The sequence below is a fragment of the Lynx canadensis genome, chromosome D4, assembly GCF_007474595.2.
Source record: "Lynx canadensis isolate LIC74 chromosome D4, mLynCan4.pri.v2, whole genome shotgun sequence".
NCBI classification, from domain to species: domain Eukaryota; kingdom Metazoa; phylum Chordata; class Mammalia; order Carnivora; family Felidae; genus Lynx; species Lynx canadensis.
In genome coordinates, this window is record NC_044315.2 from 85,831,357 (window position 1) to 85,851,005 (window position 19,649).

Consider the following 19,649-nt stretch of genomic DNA (forward strand, 5'->3'; position numbering starts at 1 on the left):
ATTGTTTGTACTAACACTGAATACACTTACACCTGACTTATATGTGTAAGGTGTAAACCACAGCTATACAACAAGCACCCAAGTACCTGCCCACCCAGCCAACCTAAAGGCAGGACCTCCTGGGGCCTCGGAACACTTCCCTCGCCCAGGGGCCTTTTCCTACTTCAGTCTCCTTTCTGTCTGCCTGCACCCCATAACCACTTGCCGATTTATTTACTGTGTCTTTAAAATGCTGGCACGTGTATTTGATTCCTCAACGTATTGTCTGGGTTACATTTTTTAAAACATTTTTATAAATAGAACCGTAACTAGATATTTTCTTCTGTGACTTGCTCTTCTCCTACAGTGTGTTCCTGAGATTCATCTGTGTCAATGTGTGTTGCTGTCATTCATTTATTTGTAGTGATATTTTTTTTATTAATTCTGCTGGCAGTGATCCCAGGGATGATTTCCTGCTTATTGCTATTTTGAACAGTGCTGCTGTGACCGTTCTTATAACTCTCTTCTGGTGCAGGGAGATGCATTTTTTTCCAATTCATCACTTTGACCAAATTGATACCAAGATGGATTTGTTTTTGATGAAATTGCTTCTCCTCAAATTTCCTGGAACCCCGTGGCAGTTGCTAGGTTGGGGGGCCTGGGGCTGGGGGCGGATTTGAAGGGACAGGGAAACACCCTGACCTTGAGCTGGTGGTCTCCCCAGCAAAGGGAGCTGGGATCGTGTTCTGGGGACACAGCCATGGGAAGGTCTTAGGGGTCCCGGCATCCCGACTACTCCTCCTGGTGCTTCCACTTGTCAATTCCTGCCGTGCCCTCACGACCCACACCGGCCCGCTGCTGTCCCTTCCAGAGGCATACGCCCATTCCTGCAGGATTTGTCTCCTCTCGGCTCCAAGCAAAGTTTTATTTTGATGCCAGGATAGTGATTGAGAGCAGGGGCTCTGGTGCCTTAGCCTGTCGTTTACTCGCTGTGGGCTTTCCCTCTCTAAGCCTCAGGGCCCTCATTTGTGTAATGGGGACACTTCCAGAACCTGCCGCAAGGGGTGCTGTGAAGACTGGAGGGGCGTGTTGATGTTAAGCGCCTGGTACACAGTGGCCACTTAACAAACAGTGGCCATTATTCCTGCCAGGCCCTCTTCCCCACCTGACCTGCTCATTCACAGACTAACTGGGAAAGACCTGATCCCTTCCCTTAGGGGCACCCCCTGTCCCCTTCCAAAAGGTTGGAACTTTGACAAGAGGTGAGCTTTCTCTTCTAGGTACCTGCAAACCTTATGTCATTTGAATAAGTCTCTGCAGGACTTGGCGTGACTTCAGAGGCTTCTGGAAGCCCAGCCTGGGACTGGTGGCGAAGTGCACGTCCTGGGCACGGGCTTTTGGCCAGGGTGCTGGGTGACTCACAGCCGGACTCACGGGGACTCGGCCTGCGGCCTCACGGTCCAGCGGGCTCTGCCAGTGCAGCGTCCACCTACACCAATCCCCAGCGACTCTCATGACACTCATTCTTCAGCGCCACCCCGCAGGGCCGTGGCTGGGCCCCAGACTGTGCACCCCACCCTCCCTCTCTGGGCCCTCGTCCGTCCACCAACTGCTGCTTCGATCAGAGAGCATCCGGCCCACGTTGGGTCCCCCGTGCTTCCTCCCGGACAAGAGTGGACAGAGTTCACCTGCATGAGGGGCCAGAGAGAAGGAACAGACTATGGAGTTGGCTTTTTATACCCCAAGTGCACGGGGTCGCTCGCCCACAGGGCTGCCTCAGATTTTGTACAACCCCCCAAGCGTCCTCTGCGTGTGTGTGCCGTGTACGTGTGCGAGTGAGTGTGAACTCTTCAAGAAACATGCATTTTGGCACAAGACGTGTGACATCACACCCTTCATTCGCTTTGAGACCCTGCTTTCACCTTACGTGATAGCCTTGTCCACCGAGGAAGGTCAGAGTGAGAGCCCAGATTCCTATGTTAAGGGTCCCTTGCATTCTTTTACTGTAAACAAACAATGCCTTAAATTGTGTCTTGTTTTCTGTTCCTATGGGTGCTATTCATCTGGAAGGCCTGCTGTCTGGGCCCCCGGGTCCCCTCCCGGCCTTGTTGCTGTTGGCTCTTCTGAGACAGGACCCGGCTTTAGGACTGTGGACTGGGCTGGCCTGCTCGCTTCCTCCCACCCCTCTCCTGCAGGGTCTGAAAGCCCTTGTCTTCTCACCCCTGGACCATGCCAGAGGGGGAAATTGTGACACTTTCTCCCAGCTTCCTCAGAAGCACTCGGAGGCCGCCATGCTCACAGAGAACGGCTGCGCAGAAGCCCCTGTGCACCAGCCTCTCCCCGCAGGCCAAGGCTTTGCTCCCATCATCTACTGCCAGGGCGGGGCCCGCTGGGATTCCTGGTTACACTGGGGAGCTGAGTGACACTGAGGCCTTAAGCTCCCCCCAGTCTTGCCCCCAAACGCAGTCACCAGCAAGTTCTCCACATCCAAGTCCAAGGGCACAATTGTCGACGATTATGGTGACCAGAGAGCAAAGCCCTGGGGAGTGAATGGTCCCAGCTCTGCATTCAGTTAAGAGCTCTTCACATGAACAATGTCCTTTTATCTGTCACTGTTTGTCTTTTTAGTGACTTTTATTTTGCACAAATACATTTTTATTCAAAATAATGAATAAAAGTTAGCTTTATTTACGGTAGCTTTATCACCAGAGCTTCTCTCTCCCCTTCCCTAATCTGGGTGTCCAAATTCTGAGAAGGAAACCCTGAAATGGTTTTCTGAATTCCCTGGGCCCTCGTTGCTATCATGGTTTCAGAGCTCACACTGACCAGACATCAAACCACCCTTAAGAGTTTCTGGGCGAGATGCTTCAAAACAACATCTTACCCAGTAAACAGTGTTGGTAAATTTAAAAACTACCAAAGGACCCACCACTGTCTTTTGACCAAATGGTGACAACTTTTCTGAAAATTCTAATGAATCGGTGAGGAAAGTAGTTGCCATCAGCGTCTTATTTTATGGTTGAGCCTTAGTGTGCTCAGTAACTAGCCCTTCTTTGGAGCAAAGTCTTGAATACTTCTGTGCCGGGAGAGACTCCAGATGGTAAATTGGTGCCGTCCAACCTTAGCTGTGAGCGCTCCGCCCACCGGCACACAGACGGGGTCCGGATGCGCACACCTAGTTCATACCAATGACTACTCAGATTAGCATCTAGAGGCTGAAAGAAAACACCAAACACTCCAACACCTCTCACTAGAACCATTCAGGTCAACGCTTTAACCTACATTGAATCTGCTTCTACCGGTTAATATTTTTTAAGTCTTAAGTTTGGATGGAAGCGTTAAGACTGGAAAATCAGCCACAGACTTTCCTTGGGTTTCTCCACTCTTCAACTGTCCTGGCTCTTCTCACATGAAATGCTACAGATGTCAATCCAAAACACTCAGAATTTCAGGCTCCACTAAATCAGATCATTTTCTGCGCTTTATAAAATTTCTTCCTCTCTCACAAATGTTTCCTTCTGAGCTGAATTTGAAATAGCACAATTGTAATTGTTTTCCAAATGTCTTCTCACCCATTGAGACGGATCCCACATCCCCTCCTAGAAACATTCTTAGCTTGGATTCTTGAAGAATCTGCTTAGACCTTGTTGGCAAAGGCCTTCAGAACTGGTAAGAACCTTGAACATACCAGAAAAGTCCTGGAGACAGGCTGAAAGGTGCCTGGGCTCTCCCAGCAGGGACACGGGGCCAAACACGTAAGTGCAGATTGTCTTCTCAGCATTGGTTTGTTTCTCAAGCAGCAGGTGAGGAAGTCCTCAGGCTGGGACAGAAGAGACCAGGCACAAACCCCAAAAGGAAGAAATCCATGGGTGGCTTCTCACCCTGGAGGGAAACGTTTCTAGTTTTTGCTTCTTGACTGTCCATAATGCACAAATGTTTGTGAAACCATTGAAGGTGATATGTCTTACATGCATGTGCTGAGGTGTTTTTTTTTTTTTTTGAGCAAATAGATCATGGCACCCCAGAATTAAAATTGCAGAATGCTTTCTACAAATTGTGGAATAGGTAGTTGGTAGCATTACAATGCCCCAAGAACAGCTCATCTACCTCTCCCTGGGAATAATTTTCGCCCCTCTCGGTTGCAATGTGTCTTATAACTCAAGGTCAGCCAAGTGCATTCTAACAACTGAAATGCTTCATGGAGGATTGATTCAGTGGAGAGCAGTAGACATAATATTCTGAGTGTGCCCAGTGAGAGAGTGTGGCCTCCCTTTCTTTCCCTGAAGAAGCCCATACATCACCCATTTGTGGAACCTAAAGTGGAAGATACTTGAAGGCATTCTGTTTAGGAAAGAACCCACTCTCTTGCCAACTGAATTTATAAAGCATTATTTTCCTTACCAAGATGGCCAGTATTTCATTATCTTCCTCTCCCACCTCCCAAGCCCAAGATGTGTATCTTTCAGGATGCCATTTTACAGGTGGAAAACAATCCATGAAAATGGGAAGCCTTTCGCAAGGGAGGTCTGATTTCATTCCACAGGTGGGGTCTACAGCTCTACACCCACATTACTGATGCTCCTAACAAGGTGAACATTGCTAAAAACACAATCTAACTTATTTTGTGTGACTTCATAAATGACTTCAATCAGCCCTACATCGTACTGACATGTTGGGTGATTTCATGTATTAAAAAGAAAAAAAAAAACTACAAGAATCTCTTTGAAATAACATTCTCTGCACAAAACCGCTCATTCGTTCATTCATTCATTCACTCACATCTCTAGTGAGTGCTTCCTGTGTGCCAGGCTCTACCAGGGATATACTGTAAATGGCTGAGAACAAGCAGACCCAATCCTTGCCCTCGCGGAGCTGACCACTCAACGAACAAATAATCCTCAACATGGCATCTCCTCTGGCAAGACCCTGCCTCTCTCCTAACACTGGGTTAAACACCCTGCGCAGATTCCTCCAGAAAGGTTTCAAAATGCTCAACGGACTGGACAGCCTCTTGCTCTGCGAGTTTGAAATAGCAACGAGAACTAGATGGAGTCGTCGTCCTAGAGGCTGGTTGGCGCAGAACACCCAGGCACAGGGCTACGGTTGGGCATGCCGAGGACTCTTGAGGTGGAATGAGAGAGAAGGGTCGGAATATTCACAGTATTTACTTCAGAGGCTTTTTGGTTTTAAATTTCACGGTTAGATGCAAGTACAGCATGAGCGAGAGCTGCATTTTTTGGGCGTTGAGAACTTGTACCACGGACCATGTTGGAGTCCCGTGTTGCACAAGTGTGTGTATACTGTGTGCAGCCCCCAAATCCCTTTTTGCAGCAGCAACGTGATGGGTCATCTGTCTGTTCTCTAATCATTAATCTCTTTTTTTTCATTTCTGAACGACTGTGACCATTCAGTAATGAAATATTAGTAATTAATTTATTAGTATGGTATGATCTTTAATAAATTTCGTGCCAAAATGCATGGTTTTTCAATTAGCATTCAAAATGTTGCGTAGAGAGTAGTTTTCAATTTCTTATGTATCCTGCAAAGTAAGTTGAAAATCAGTTTCTACATTTTAATTCGTTTCTTGTTATATCTGTTGCACTCTCCTGGGCTGTCTTTTTTCTTTTCTTTCCCCCCAGCGGAACCCCTGCATGCAGTTGTGTAAGGACTTTCTCTAATTCTTGTGAATTGTCTCACCCGCAATAACCACTGAACATCAGCCCCCCGTGGGATTCTTTAGATTTTTGGTGAAGTATTTTGTTACCTCAGTCTTGTATCAAGTTGCTGTATTTTTCAGCTTGTTACACTGATAATAATTGTTTCACTAATTAAATACTTTAATGTACAAACATCTTTGTTTACTTTGAAATTAAATGTGTTTTCCAATGAACACTGCTCAATTTATTAATCACGCGCATTCACTTAGTAAACCATTGCTGTTGCCAGATACAGACACGAAGGAGGTCTGGGGCACTCAGAGCCCTGCTCAGAGGTTACTAGAACGTGAATAACATGGGAGCAGTGCCCTCAGGAAAGGGCAGAGTCAGTGCTTTGGGCACACAGAGAGAGGAAGGTGGAGGATCTGGGGAGGGGACAGGGGCATTTGGGGATTCATTTCAGAGATTGCTGAACACATGGAGGACGGGGGAGGCAGGAAGACAGAAAGGAGAAGGAGAAGGAGCAGGATGAAGTTGGGAAAAGCAGCCAACCCAGTCTCAGCGAAGGATTTTGGGGAGGTAATGGGATCCAGGTCTGAAAAGATACATAAGGGGGAGTTTAGGATATTAGGCAAAAACCAGAAGCCCCCGGTAGCTTGCTTAAGAAAAGGGGGGCTGTCTTGCAAGCCTGTCTCATGGAAACACGTGGGAGGACCAAAGTGGGGTCTCGGGGGGGGGGGAGGTTGGAAGGAAAAGTGGAAAGCCGCCTACATCTTTCTCCCCTTCCTTCTCCATGCAGATTGGCTTCTCTGCTGGAATGTGCAGCAGCAAAGGAGTCCAGACATTACAGTGAAAGCAGCAGGAAAGTCATGAGACAGTGTGTGCCAGTGACACGATCCAAACTGATCATGGGAGCCCCAGCCCTGCCTGCCTCAGTTTCCCAGTTAGTGGCTTCCAAAGCGGCAGTGGCTGATTCTCCGAGCACAGGCTCCCACACACACTCCTCAGTCTCTGCTCCACCACCCCAGCATAGCCACACCTCCCTCGCCACCTGACTGCTGAGGGGCCCCGAGCTTACCTCCTCGTGATTTAGACGGCACAGTGACCTCCAACTTTACCAGGTAGGGTCGCTGCTCTCAGCCCCAGTGCAGTGCGCAAGGGCTCTGAGACAGATGCATCTGACTCGGAGAGGAGGTGAGGACGGTGGTGTATGGGAGTTGTCACACAGCTGCAAAGTGTTCATCACATCCAGTCAAAACTTGAACCCACAACTCGTCCCCTGCAAAATTCCAACCCCTCATCCTCATTGCCGTCAGGCGCCACAAACGGCCACCAGGAGACAGCAGTACCACCACTTAAAGGATGGAGATCCGCGAGTCAACGCAGACTACGGTAGAAAGGTTATTTAGCCTTGAGGGCAGGTATCTTACCCCTGCGCCTGGCGGGCGTTGGCCGGAGCTCCAGCGCAGGTGAGGCGGAGTGGGCGGGGCCGCCGGCGTGGGCGGGGCCGTGTCGCAGGCTGAGCCCCGCCCAGGACAGGGTGGAAAGCAGAAGGAGTGAACGGGCCCTCAGACTCGAGACTTTAGAGAGAAAAGGGGGGGCCGTGCCGGTGAGCGGGGGTGTAGGGAAGGGCGGCCCCCAGAAGGACGAGGCTACTAGAAACGGCCTGGAGGTACTGAGGTGTGGAGGGACGACGCTCGAGGGAGCCGACCCTTGGGGTGAAGGCAAAGGCCACGCGAGAACTTAGCGCAGGAGTAGGTGGGCGGGGCCTGGGGCTGGGCTGAGGGGAACGGAGCGGGAGGGGCGGGGCCTTGGGCCCGACCGAGCTGAGAACAGGGTGAGCGGTTTGGGCGTGTTGGCCCGACGGAGGTGAGGAGAGCCCGCACCCGGGACGCTGTGAGGCCGCCGTGGAAAGGGCGTGGCTGGAGCTTGAGGCCGGGGCGGGACGTTGACCCGGCTGAAGAGCGCGGGGAGAGCAGGGCTGAAGTTTGGGGCGGGGGCGGGGCGGGACCTAAGCCTGGTTTGGGAGCTCGGGTGGGTGGGGCTGAAGTTCGGGGCGGGGCCGGGGCGGGATCTGGACCCGGCTGCCGGTCACGGAGTGGGCTGGACTGAAGTTCGGGGTGGGGCAGGGGCGGGGCCTGGCCCCGGCGGAGGCGCGCGGGGCGGGGCATGGGCTGCGGCGTGCGAGCCGAGCGTCCCGCCGAGCCCCGCCGAGGCCCGAGCCCACCCGAGTGCGCCCGAGCCCGCGGCCCCCGCCCGGGGCGATGGAGCCGGAGCCCGGCGGGGCGGCCGCTGCGCTTCTGCGGCAGAAGAGGGCGGCGCTGCGGCGCAGGGGGTGCAGCTTTGAGAGCCCCAGGTACAGCGGCTGGGGAGGGGTGCGGCCGGGAGGGAGGAAGCGGGGACCCGGCCACGTGGTGGGTGGGGGGCACCCTGGGGGGACCAAGGGCTGCGAGACCCTGGTGTGGGGAGGGGTCGCTGGAGGGGGGGGAGGTGGTCTGAAGGGATCCGGCCAGGAGCCAGGGCCAAGCGGCCGGGGGTCGAGGGGTTCTGGGCCGCCCGAGCGGCAGGTGCGGGAGGGGGGTCGCCCCAGAGAAGAACCAGCGAGCGTCTGAAATCCAGACCCGACGAGACGCCCCCCAAGCGTCGGTGCTGAGGCAGGCCCCGAGCAGAGCCGGGCTCCGGGCGGAATTCGGGCTGTGGAGAATGTGCCGTGCCGCCTCTTATAAAATGCTCAAGGACAAGGTTGGGAGATAGTCCCCTGAAGTCCCGGGGAGGTCTCCCTCCTGCGGGAGCCTCTCTGCGCTGCCCCAGGACCCAGGCCAGCCCCAGCCTCCCCAGCCTGGCTCTGTAGGTAACGCACACCTGCTGCCTCACAGCCCCGCCCATCCTCGTGCGGTGTGGCCCCCAACACGCCCGGCCCCTCGTGCCCCTCTGACCCGCCGCCGACGCCTTTCCTCTGCAGGGGGAGCCGTCCCGACCCCCCCTTGTTTGGCCTGGGGAACTCTCCTGTAACTGTCCTGTTCCGTTCCTTCTCCTCTCTGGACCCTTGCTCCACTGACACGCCTTCCACCCGCTCTGCTCTGCCAGACTCATTCCCTCAGCGGGCATTTTCTTAACTCGGAGCGCCTTCTCCCGCTCCAGCCTCGCTGAAGTCGGCCCTGCCCTTTTCCGGGCCCCCGGCCTCTTCTAGATGACTCCAGTAGCCTCGCAACTAGACTTTATCCTTCCACCTCTCAGATCCACATCCTCACTGGCTGCTGGAGGGGTCTAACCAAGACCCCCTCTCCAGAACTCTCTGTCTCCCGCAGCAGTGATGGGGACTGCGGTGGGGGGACATGAAGAAAGATACGAGGTGAGACTCCGGTCCCCACTGAGGCGGAAAAGAAGAATCAACAGCTAGGCTGACAAACCAGGATCCTTAATGTGAGGTGGGAGGCCCTGGCACAGCCTGCCCCCTCCCCCTCACCCCAGGCGAGTGTGAGCGTCATGAGGATAGGGACCATCGCAGTCATGTTCACTGCTCTGTCCCCAGAGCCTGCCTCAGGCCTGGCCCCTCACAGACACTTACTATCTATTGAATGAATAAATGCCTGACCAGCTGGTCGTTCTTTCCCTATGCTGTGCGTTTCTCTCATCAGTGCCTTTACTCATGCTCTTTGCTCTACTTAGAAGAGTCTTTTTTTTACTCTTTGGGTTAACGCCTGCCCCCTCCTCCTCTGGGAAGTCTTCCCTGAATCCCAGGCTGAGCTCTGTGCTGTATCAGTAATCTGTGTAATCTATCTGCTATCCCACAAACGCTGTGTGTAATTACCTGGATAACAAGTCTCCCCCACTAGTCTGGGAGAACCAGGCAAATCGCTTTCTGTCCTTCTGGTGCTTACACTTGCTGTTGGAACACGAAGGGAAAAAATGTACCAAAAGATGAGGCTGAAGAGATGAGCCAAAAGCTGGATCCAGGCCTGAGGTAGAACATTTAGGTCAGCGCTGTCCAACAGAACTTTCTACAATGATGGGAACATTCTGTGATCTGTGTGGTCGGATACTGCAGCCACTGGCTACCTGTGACTACTGAGCACTTGAAATATGGCTAGTGCAACTAAGGAACTGAGTTTTAAGTTTTACTTGACTTTCATTGATTTGAATTAAGTAGCCACATGTGACTAACGTCTATGCCATTGGACAGTGCCGGTTTAGAATACTTTTCTCTTCCTCTGACTTCTCATTTTTACCACCCAGTCCCTTGTCTTCATGACCTCACACCTGAAAGACTACATGATTTCTTCAGAGGTTTTCTTCTCTATTTAACACTCTATGACGATATCGGGTCAACCTTAGAAATAATGATTACCAGTTTTCTGATTGTAAAAATAACTTATGTTTGTTGCAGTACAATTCATTTAGCCCATTTTTTTTTATTATCATACATGCAGTGTTTTACCAGTTTTTCACTCTTACTAAGGACACAGTGAATCCATGTGCATTAGTCTGTGCATAAAGAGGTAATCATTTCCTTAAGGTAAGTTTATAGAAGTGATGGAAATGATTGGATCCAAGGAAAGGGATGTTTTCAAGGCTTCTGAAGCATAATGTCAAATTGCCCACCAGAAAGTCGTGCCATTTAACAGTTCTCCCAAAACCATGTATGTGTGCCTGTTTTTCGCATTCGAGGCATTATCATCTGTAAAGTGGCCCCTGGTTTTAATTTGAATTTGTTTGTGTGGTAGCGAGGTGAAACTTTTTTTCTCATATTCATGTATAATTTGTACTTCTTTTTAAAATGAAATACATTTGCATGCACTTTGTCTATTTGCCTTTGGAATGTTTATCTTTTCCTTATTGAAGCACGTTATTAAGGAAATTAATTTTTTTTGGTCAAATATGTAGCACATTTTTTGCAGTTCATTATTTGCCTTTTAACTTCATGATGTTTTTTGATAAAGTTTTTGTTATTTTATTTTATTTTTTTTTAATTTTTTTTTTTAACATTTATTTATTTTTGAGACAGAGAGAGACAGAGCATGAACGGGGGAGGGGCAGAGAGAGAGGGAGACACAGAATCGGAAGCAGGCTCCAGGCTCTGGGCCATCAGCCCAGAGCCTGACGCGGGGCTCGAACTCACGGACCGCAAGATCGTGACCTGAGCTGAAGTTGGATGCTCAACCGACTGAGCCACCCAGGCGCCCCAAAGTTTTTGTTATTTTAAAAAATTTAGTCAAATATATTTATTCCTCCTGTGTATGCTTAATTAGAAAATAATTTGCTAACTTGAAACAGATGCTCATCTACAATTTCTCTTATTTTTGTTGCTTAAAAAAATATTCCTCGGCGGGGCGCCTGGGTGGCTCAGTCGGTTGAGCTTCTGACTCTTGACTTCAGCTCAGGTCATGATCCCAGAGTCATGGGATTGAGCCCCGACTCCGGCTCCGCACTGAGCATGGAGCCTGCTTGAGATATTCTCCCTTTCTCTCTCTCTCTCTCAAAAAATTCCTCTTTGATTCATTAATCCAATTATGTCACTTTTAAGGGAAACTATTAACAGCTGGCTTGTATTGGGTTGACAGAATGGACAATTAGGGCCGAGAGAAGAAAAATCACCTGTGATATATCTTAACCACGTGAGTGTGTGGGTCCCTACAGCAGGCCTATTGTTCCAGAAAGTTCAGGGTGTTGATGGGGTGTGGAGGTGCTTAGAAGGCTCTGCCGGTGATTCTGACAGACCACCAGGGATGAGAGCCTCAGCCTCACTTGTGAGCATGCTGCCAGATTCGCCTCCCTGACTCCAGAGTCCTCAATTACTACTCATTTCCTGTTGTGCAAAAAGTTTAAATGCCACCATCTCGTGTATGGGGCCTTTCGGAATCTGGTTTAACCATATTTACTCAATCATCTTGTTGACATCGGGAAAAAAAGCATTACTTTCAAAATGGCAACTGTCTTTGCTAAATATCCTGTGTCAGCTCTGTTCACTGGCAGGCAGACACAGTCCGTGATGAATGTAAAGGAGGAAGGTATGGCCCAGGCGTTAGGCATCCAGCCAGGTGGCGATGAGAAAGACCAGCTGGGAAATGTGGAGGCCAGAGGGCAAGACACTTAGGCTGTTAAACCCCTTGCCCTGGATGTGTTTGTTCTCATTTTCTAGGAAGGCGTATCAGATTGTGTTCAAGAACGAGGGCTATAGAGTGAGACACGCCTGGGTTCAAGTTTCTGTCTTTTCGGTTGTCATGTGTGTGGCCTTGGCCAAGTTGCTTAACCCTCTGACCTTTGGTTAACCCATTTGTAAAATGACGGTAACACCTATCTTACAGTTCTGATGTCGGCTTTAAGTGAACTGATTTATGCAAAGCACTAAAAACAGCATCTGGCACAGAGCATTACTAAATGGCAACTGTTATGGACAAAAATGATTAACATTTATATGCAAGTTCTCAACCTTTCCCTTCCTCTTGCCTCATTAAAATTCTAGCTTTATTTAATTTCTCCTCCTCCCCTACCCTCAGAGCAAGGTCCTGCCTTGCTTTTTTGCATTTTTGAGCTGCAGATTTAGGAAGAGAGGGATTGAGGACGGCACTAGGCACACAGGGCAGTGGTGAAAACTGGCTGATAAAAAACTTTCAGGGGGTGTTTAGAGGGGAGAGGTACAGAAACTCACCCACCTTGTATGAGGGAGACTAACAGGTCTCCCTCTTGTTTTCGTGGCTCAAAGATATATTTTAAGAAATATATCTATTATCTTTTGTGACTTTGTGGTGATCGAGAAATACATTTGATGAAACAGAGTTATTTTAAGTGACTCTATTGCTTTACTATCATTTTGGCCGCAACACTTCATGGAGCCGAACCACACGTGAGCCACAGTATTAGGGTTACTAACGTGTAGGATTGAATTTGAAAGGCAGATTCTAAAGGTCAAAGACTTTCAACAACGCATCACTTGAGTTAGCCTCTCAGCGGTTCTTCAAGTGTGGTCTCTGGACCTACGGCATCAACTTGTTAGAGATGCAGATTCTTAAGCCCAACCTCAAATGTGCCGAATCAGAATCTCTGGGGATGGGGCTCAGGAAACTGTATTTGGGAACCAGGCTCTCTTGTCCAAATACGGTGGTTCTCAAACCGAACATACATGAGAATCACTAGGAGGACTTCTCAGAACAGTTCTTGGGACCCACCCCCACAGATTCTGATTCACTAGGTCTGGGTGGGTCTATCAATTGTATTATTTCTTTTTTGTTGTTGTTAATGTTTATTTATTTATTTTTGAGGGAGGGGGGTAAGCCGGAGGGCAGGGGGAGGGGGGCGCAGAGAGAGAGGGAGACACAGAATCCGAAGCAGGCTCCAGGCTCCGAGCTGTCAGCACAGAGCCCGACGTGGGGCCCAAACTCACAAACCCTGAGATCATGCCTGAGGCGAACAGAGGCCCAACCGACTGAGCCACCCAGGCACCTCCTATGAATTGTATTTCTAACAAGCTTACAGTACTACAGGTCCAGGGATAGATTTTGGAAACCACCCTGCTAGGTCCCTGCCGGAATTTTTTTTTTCTTTTTTTTTTTTTTTTTACAACAGACTTCACAGCTGATCACCTTCTGCTTATTACGTCTAAGGTCAAGGAGCCCACTACTGCGAGCTTTTTTGTTATTGGGCAACTCTATGACCTTTCCTTAATAATGAAGTCAAAGCTTGCCTCATTATGTTTACCACGAATCATTCACGATTCTGCTTTCATAGCTACTTGCAGCAACAATGCCTGTGGCTCTGATGCCAGGTAAAAAGTGATGGCTTGGATGGTGGGGTGCAGACTCAGTGGTCAACTGGTTCTTACTCCTTTCTGGCTACCCCAGTGTGATCATCAAGCAGTTCTTCTGTAGCCGCAAGCAGGATTAGTAACGCATCGCATCTTTTCTGATGGGCGCCTTACCAGTTGTTAATTTTTCTTTTTGGTTCATGCAATTGCAACATTCTGGAGTAAACCAAGCAAGCTTTGGGATACGACAGACCCAGGTGCTCAAATCCATAGGCTTTCTTCATTTTCTGGGTTGACTTTGTTTTCCAGGTCTTTCCGCATTTAGGCAAAGAAAGTTAACCATTTTGGGTTTAACTTTCTTTTTTTTAATTAATTTTTTAAATGTTTATTTATATTAGAGAGTGAGACAGAGGGCGAGTGGGAAAGGAGCAGAGAGAGAGAGGAGACACGGAATCCAAAGCAGGCTCCAGGCTCCGAGCTGTCAGCACAGAGCCCAACGCAGGGCTCAAGCCCACCGACTGCAAGATCATGACCTGACCCAAAGTCTGACAGTTAACCAACTGAGCCACCTAGGCGCTGCGGGCTTACTTTCTACCAGTATACAATCCCAGCAGAAAGGTAGTGCCTCTCTTTCAATCGTTCTAGAGCATGTTTCCCAAGCTTGGCATTCATTGTATCTCTCGGGTTGTATGCTCATCCCTGAACCAGTCTTTTTGGCCAGAAGTGGGTAAAGCATGCTGATTGGCCGAGTCTAGATCAAGTGCCCAACCCAGAACAGAGGGATTAGATTGCTTCCATCCATAGAGACCAAGAGGCAGTGATTGCCCAAAGGAAAATCCGTAGTGCTGTTGCCAGAAGGGAACTGGATACTGGTTTGACCCCTCAAAAAAAGGTATCACCACATTTGGGAAGCTTTTCAAAATACAGATACCCTGATGCCACCCGAGAGTCACAGCATTGGGATTTCTGCATCTTTTAGTTCTCGTCGTAAAAGACTACCTTAGTTGAGTGTTGAAAGTATGCTTACTAAGTTTAGCTGCAGTGGGTGCGGAGCCCTACATAGAGATTTTGAATCACAAATAGAAAACATATTTTCTCCTTTCTCAAATATTGCTTCCTACATAGTGGCTTCCTTGTTAGTAATGCATATAACCCACACCTTGTGAGAATACAAGACAAAAGCTTTTTGTTCCTGAACATGGCTTTCAAGGCCAAGATAGGGTCACAAAAGAACAATTGTCTCTTATGCATTGTATTGCCGCCTTCTTCCTTGCGTTTCTCCCGACTTCGAGATTCTTTGATTTTTTTTTTTCTTTTTTTCCAGGAGACTCTCTTCCCCCAGGTAGTTTCATAAACAATTATTTTAATGTGGGCTGTTTTCATAATCTTCACTCCTCTATATTATGTAGTTATTCTTTTTGTTTGTGTTGGGCTGTTAAGTATTTAATCACAAATAAATCTGCCGCTGTCAGTTTTCTTTTGGAAAAACAGCAGTCTTCCTGGGAAGGATTATTAAGAGCTGTCTTGTATTGGGCTGACATAATGGGCTCTTAGGGCCAACAGAAGAAAATTAATTTTCATATTATGTCTGTTCTCCTAAGAGAAGGGAAAAAACAAGTTTTATTATTCGCCAAGAGTTTAAGTTAATGCAAACCAGCTTCCTTTCTCAGAGGAAGACAATAGTCAAATTCATTTTGCTTTAGAAGGTTAATATGAGAAATTATGTTTGGTTGTCTGGTTTCCAGAGTTAAAGATCTGAGCAGAGATGGAGCCTGACAGACAGTGCTATAAGAAAATTATTAGACATTTGGCCTGTACAGTGAGACTCACTGCTGGTTTTCCTGAGGGAGAAAAATTTCTAAAGCAGCATATGCAAGTGCAGGGGTGTGGGAAAATATGAGCCACACATCTGCTTGTCTCTGGAGCTAGGATCTTGGAGGACAGGAGGCAGATGCAGGTTAGCAACGAGGTGTCGCTGCCGAAGGAGGTTTATGTTAAAGGCTGTTCCTGTTCCTGCAGGATTGCTTGTGAAAGTAAAAAAGAGAAAAAAAAAGCCATTGGGAGCATAGCACTATAACGCTAATGATTTGATGCCAAAAAGATTAAAAAGATTGACGTCAATCTCTGTTTTCTGAGTTGGAAAGATACCGAGGATATTCGTAGACGTTAAGTGAAAAGAAGCGAGTGGCTTCTTCTGGTCATAGCATAGCAAGTGTGTAGAATTACAAATGGGATTTAAAGTTTTCTAGGAGCCATATCTTTTTTTTTTTTTTTTTTTAAGTAGGCTCCGTGTCCAACACGGGGCTCAAACTCACAACCTGAGATTGAGTCACGTACTCTACCGACTGAGTAAGCCAGGCTGACTCACCCCCTGTGGTCGCCATATCTTAAAAAGTAAAAAGAAACAGGTGAAATTAATTTTAACAGTTGTTATTTTTGCTAACTTACTATATCCAAAACGTGACCCTTTTAACATGTAATCAATATTAAAAATAACGAAGATAATTTACTTTTTCTTTTGGTACTTTCTTCGAATTCTGGTGTGTATCTTACACTCACGGCATCTCAGTGGAGACGAGCCACATTTCAAGTGCTCAGCAGCCACATGTGCTCTGCCACTCCCTCGCTGGATAGCACAGATAGGGATCTTGGGTAGGAAGTTTGTGAAAGAGTCCATTAAGGTTTTTGTTTGTTCCCTCACTGCAACTGTGAATCACCGTGAAATAGGAGAAGGAAACAAATGTGCGGGGCGGGGGGGGGGGGGGGGGGGGGGGGTGGGGGGTGGGGGGGGGGAAGGATACCAGAAGACTTTAGGGAAAAGGAATCACTAACTAAACATTAGAAAGGACGACTGTAATTTGATGGACTTTCATGAACTGTTCGCATAAATCCCAACTAAAATTTAGACTTGGAGAGTTAAATGTGAAACCATTGTGTCACGGATACAGGATGTAATTAAAAAAAAAATTGGTTGGGGGGAAATCAGTATAAACAGTCTAAAAAATAAAACGGGGGGGGGGGGTAATGATTCTCTGTGTCAGATGTTGCTGATAGGTCAAACAAGAGAAAGAACTTAGAACTGACTGTTGGGTTTAGCATCGCGGGGTCATTGGTGGCCTTTGACAAGAACAGTTTCTTTGGAACAGCGAGAGTGAAAGTCACCCTGGCTTGACTTCAAGAGATCAAGGAAAGGAACTAGAAACCATGAATACAGTGAGCTCTCCTCTGGCGTGGAAGGGCTACGAGTTGAAAAATTGTTGGTTGGTTTTATTTGGTTTTGATTTGGGGTTTTCTGCTTTTGCTTTTGTTTTAAAGAGAAGTTTATGTCCGATGGGACCAATCCAGTAACGAGAAAAGATTTCAGTAGCGGGGGAGGGTGTTTTACTTGATAAAGAGAAAATTCACAGAGGCTATAATAGCTGCCTGCCCAGATTTGAAAGCGTGTCAAATGAAAAAGGAATTGGGCCCACTCCACTCTGTGTATGGCCCTGGGCTAGACCTAAAATCACAGTGGGTATGAGGGATAATAAAACAGATTGGGCTCAATACATGAAAGTACATTCCAGCAGTCAGTATGCCCCATGCTAGCACGGCTTGCTTCAAGATGCAGCAAAATTTGTATTACTGGAGATGTTAAAGCATCTATAGGTTAGACTAGTATTTCTCAACTCTTTTGTGTTTTCAGCACACTTGTGGATACACCAGTTTTTGGTGGCACACTTGAAAAGACGCAAAGCAGTGTTAAGCTGGTCAGGGACAGGGATAGCATAATCGTTACCCACCTCCAGCAGTGACCTGAGAAGCACCTCCAATTAGCATGCTGTCCTTTTGCTTGTCCTTCAGCACTTCTTCGCCGTGTGAGCAGAAACGGCTTAGTGCTCTAAGCACGCTCTCTCTTATATTCAAAAGGCAGAATTTCCACATATTCCGGAGAAGTCCAGTCTTACGTTGTTGCCACTGAAGGTTATACCCACCATTACACCCCCACAGAAGAAACTCTTGCCCTGCTCCACACTCTGCACAGGGTCACATGAACCATTCAGCTCAAAATCCAATCTGATAAACATCCCTCTCGGAGGCCTGTCATTCGGGAACCAGTTGCAGACCACAGAGTCCTCTCTACCTGGTATAAGCAGAATGAGATTTAATTGTGGCACAGGGAGTTGAGTGCTTACAAAGTTGTTGGCAGGGTGGATAGCAGACTCCAGTCTGAGAGTCTGGGAGCCCCCAGGAATAGCTCCGAGGCCCCAGAACCACTGTGCTCTGCCCTGACCAGGAAGGCTGCCATTGATAACAAGAAGCTGACGGGTCAAGCAGCTGTCACCACCTTAGCTAGCTGCAGAGCCATGCTACCAACTCTGCTTTGATCCCCAAGCTGCCACTGAGGCTTCAGAAAGCTATAGATTCAGGAAGCTGCTGACTCCAGAACCACAACAGCTCTGTCATGATCTCTGAAAGCAAGATGGCGCCCCGTATCCTCTTTATGAATCCTCCAGACTTTGTTCTGAGGGAGAGGCTCTCGTGAGTGCATCTGATTTGTGGAATCGAATTCATCTGCAGAACTCTGAACTGCAACGAAGGGTAGGACATTGACGTTCCAGCTTTCTAACTGTTGCGCACCGGAATGGGGCTGCGATGGGTATTGAGTAAGTCATTCCACGGGGACTGCCACAAACAGCATCTTTCTTTAATCACGGCAAAAATCAATTAGACACGTGGATCAAAAGTTAGTAGCAAGCCAGTGAGGGTTCCTGTAGGGAGGTAAAAACGAGAAATCAGCCCTCAGCTAGCTGGCTGAAGTAGACTTGCCAACTCTCCGTGTCAATGATTCTATAGTTTTAGCACAAATGGAAGTGAGGGCGTAGGGACCTATCTTGCATCTTATGACAGGAGAGGAAAGTGTCTTTAGAGGGGCTGCCAGCCATTAAGTATTTTCCAGTGTCAGTGCCATATATCAGGCCTGGATTGATGTCTTGCAGATGGATCGTCTTTGCTCCATGCGCTTGTCACAATGCTCACAAAGTAGCTGCCTGTCAGAGATGGGCAAAGAAATAGAGCAGGTCCCACAGCGGTCTGATTCAAGCCACCAGTGTGCCCTCATTCAAGAAAGGCCAAAATAGTCTGACATAGTCTCCCTATTCCAAGCGAATATTTCCCTCGTGGTTTTGTATTCACATGGTCACCTACTCATTCAGCAAATAGCAAGTACTTCTGTTTGCTAGGCACCGGAGATACCCAGTGAATGAGACAGGTGGGGCTCCTGCTCTCATGGAGAGAACATTCTAGTGGAGGGAGGAGACAAGGTACCAGTGAACAAATGTATAACGTTTGCAGACAGAGGGATTCTGCCTTCCCATGCCCCGAGCTCCGCTCCCTCCCTTGACTGCTGAGCCAGCTCAGACCCCAAAAGCTGACGTTGATTTGAAGAGAGGCAAGAATGATGATGTGTGCTTGATTGAGGTTGTTTTCAGCCAACAATCAGAGCAAGGATTAATGCGTAAGATCAAGGGCTCAAGGGAGTGGGTGTGGCTCTCAGAAGGCTTCCAGGTTCCTCCTGGGATGTCAGCGGAAGCTCTGTGATCAGCGCAGCCTGCACCGAGGGGGAGGTCAGCCACTTCGAAGGAGCCAGAACTGAGACCTTGTTGCCTTTTATGTCATTTTGCTGCTGCCTTTGGGGGTCTGCCTCCCAGCGTTGGAGACAGCACTGGTGCCCCAGTGGCGTCCTTCCGTGGTCTGTTTCTTGCTGCATCACGGACGGGGCCTGGCCTCGGCCACCGCAGCTGCTGGTCCCCACCTGAGGCGCCCGGCTGAGTTCCGCTCAATGGCTGCTGATGCTTCCTTGCGGCCATCAGCAGAGAGCTCACTGTGAAGCAGTCCACATGTCTCTGCTCACATCCCTTAAGACTCACGACACTAACACTCAAGGCACACTGAGGGCTTGGGAGTTACAACCTGAGAGGGGAAAACTGTAAACTGTTTCTGAGGGCTGCTCTGCGTAAAAACCCAGGCACCTGCCAAAGGTCCCCTCCTAGAGGTTCGCTCACCAGCGCCTGTTGTCTTCTCCTTCGGGCCCGTCTCCCTCCCAGGAAGCACAAGGACACTGAATCAGCCTTTTCCCAGCCACAGTTCTAGGGCATTTTACCTTAGAGCCATATGAAGTCTGTTGTGTTATTTGATCATTTGTTTTGAGAGAGTTCTTGTTGTTTTTTTGTTTTTTTGTTCTGTTTGAGAAAACAAAGCTGTTAACATGTTTTCATCCGATACCTGTTAAA

The 19,649-nt window shown here is 48.5% G+C and overlaps 2 protein-coding genes across 6 annotated transcripts in view; both read left to right on the forward strand.

Moving 5' to 3' along the window:
• The window catches only part of RALGPS1 (Ral GEF with PH domain and SH3 binding motif 1), a 275,362-nt gene extending 269,493 nt beyond the window's left edge, over positions 1-5,869 (forward strand). For all 5 annotated transcript variants that reach the window (XM_030293121.1, XM_030293123.1, XM_030293126.1 and 2 more), the window contains one exon: positions 1,260-5,869. In XM_030293121.1, coding sequence (XP_030148981.1) covers positions 1,260-1,289 — 30 coding nt within the window. In that variant the 3' untranslated portion in view covers positions 1,290-5,869. The remainder of the gene's footprint in view (positions 1-1,259) is intronic.
• Positions 5,870-7,935: 2,066 nt separating this feature from the next.
• GARNL3 (GTPase activating Rap/RanGAP domain like 3) overlaps positions 7,936-19,649 on the forward strand; it is a 149,978-nt gene continuing 138,264 nt past the window's right edge. The window contains exon 1 of the mRNA XM_030293116.1: positions 7,936-7,992. The gene's annotated coding sequence lies outside the window, so the exon portion shown is untranslated. The remainder of the gene's footprint in view (positions 7,993-19,649) is intronic.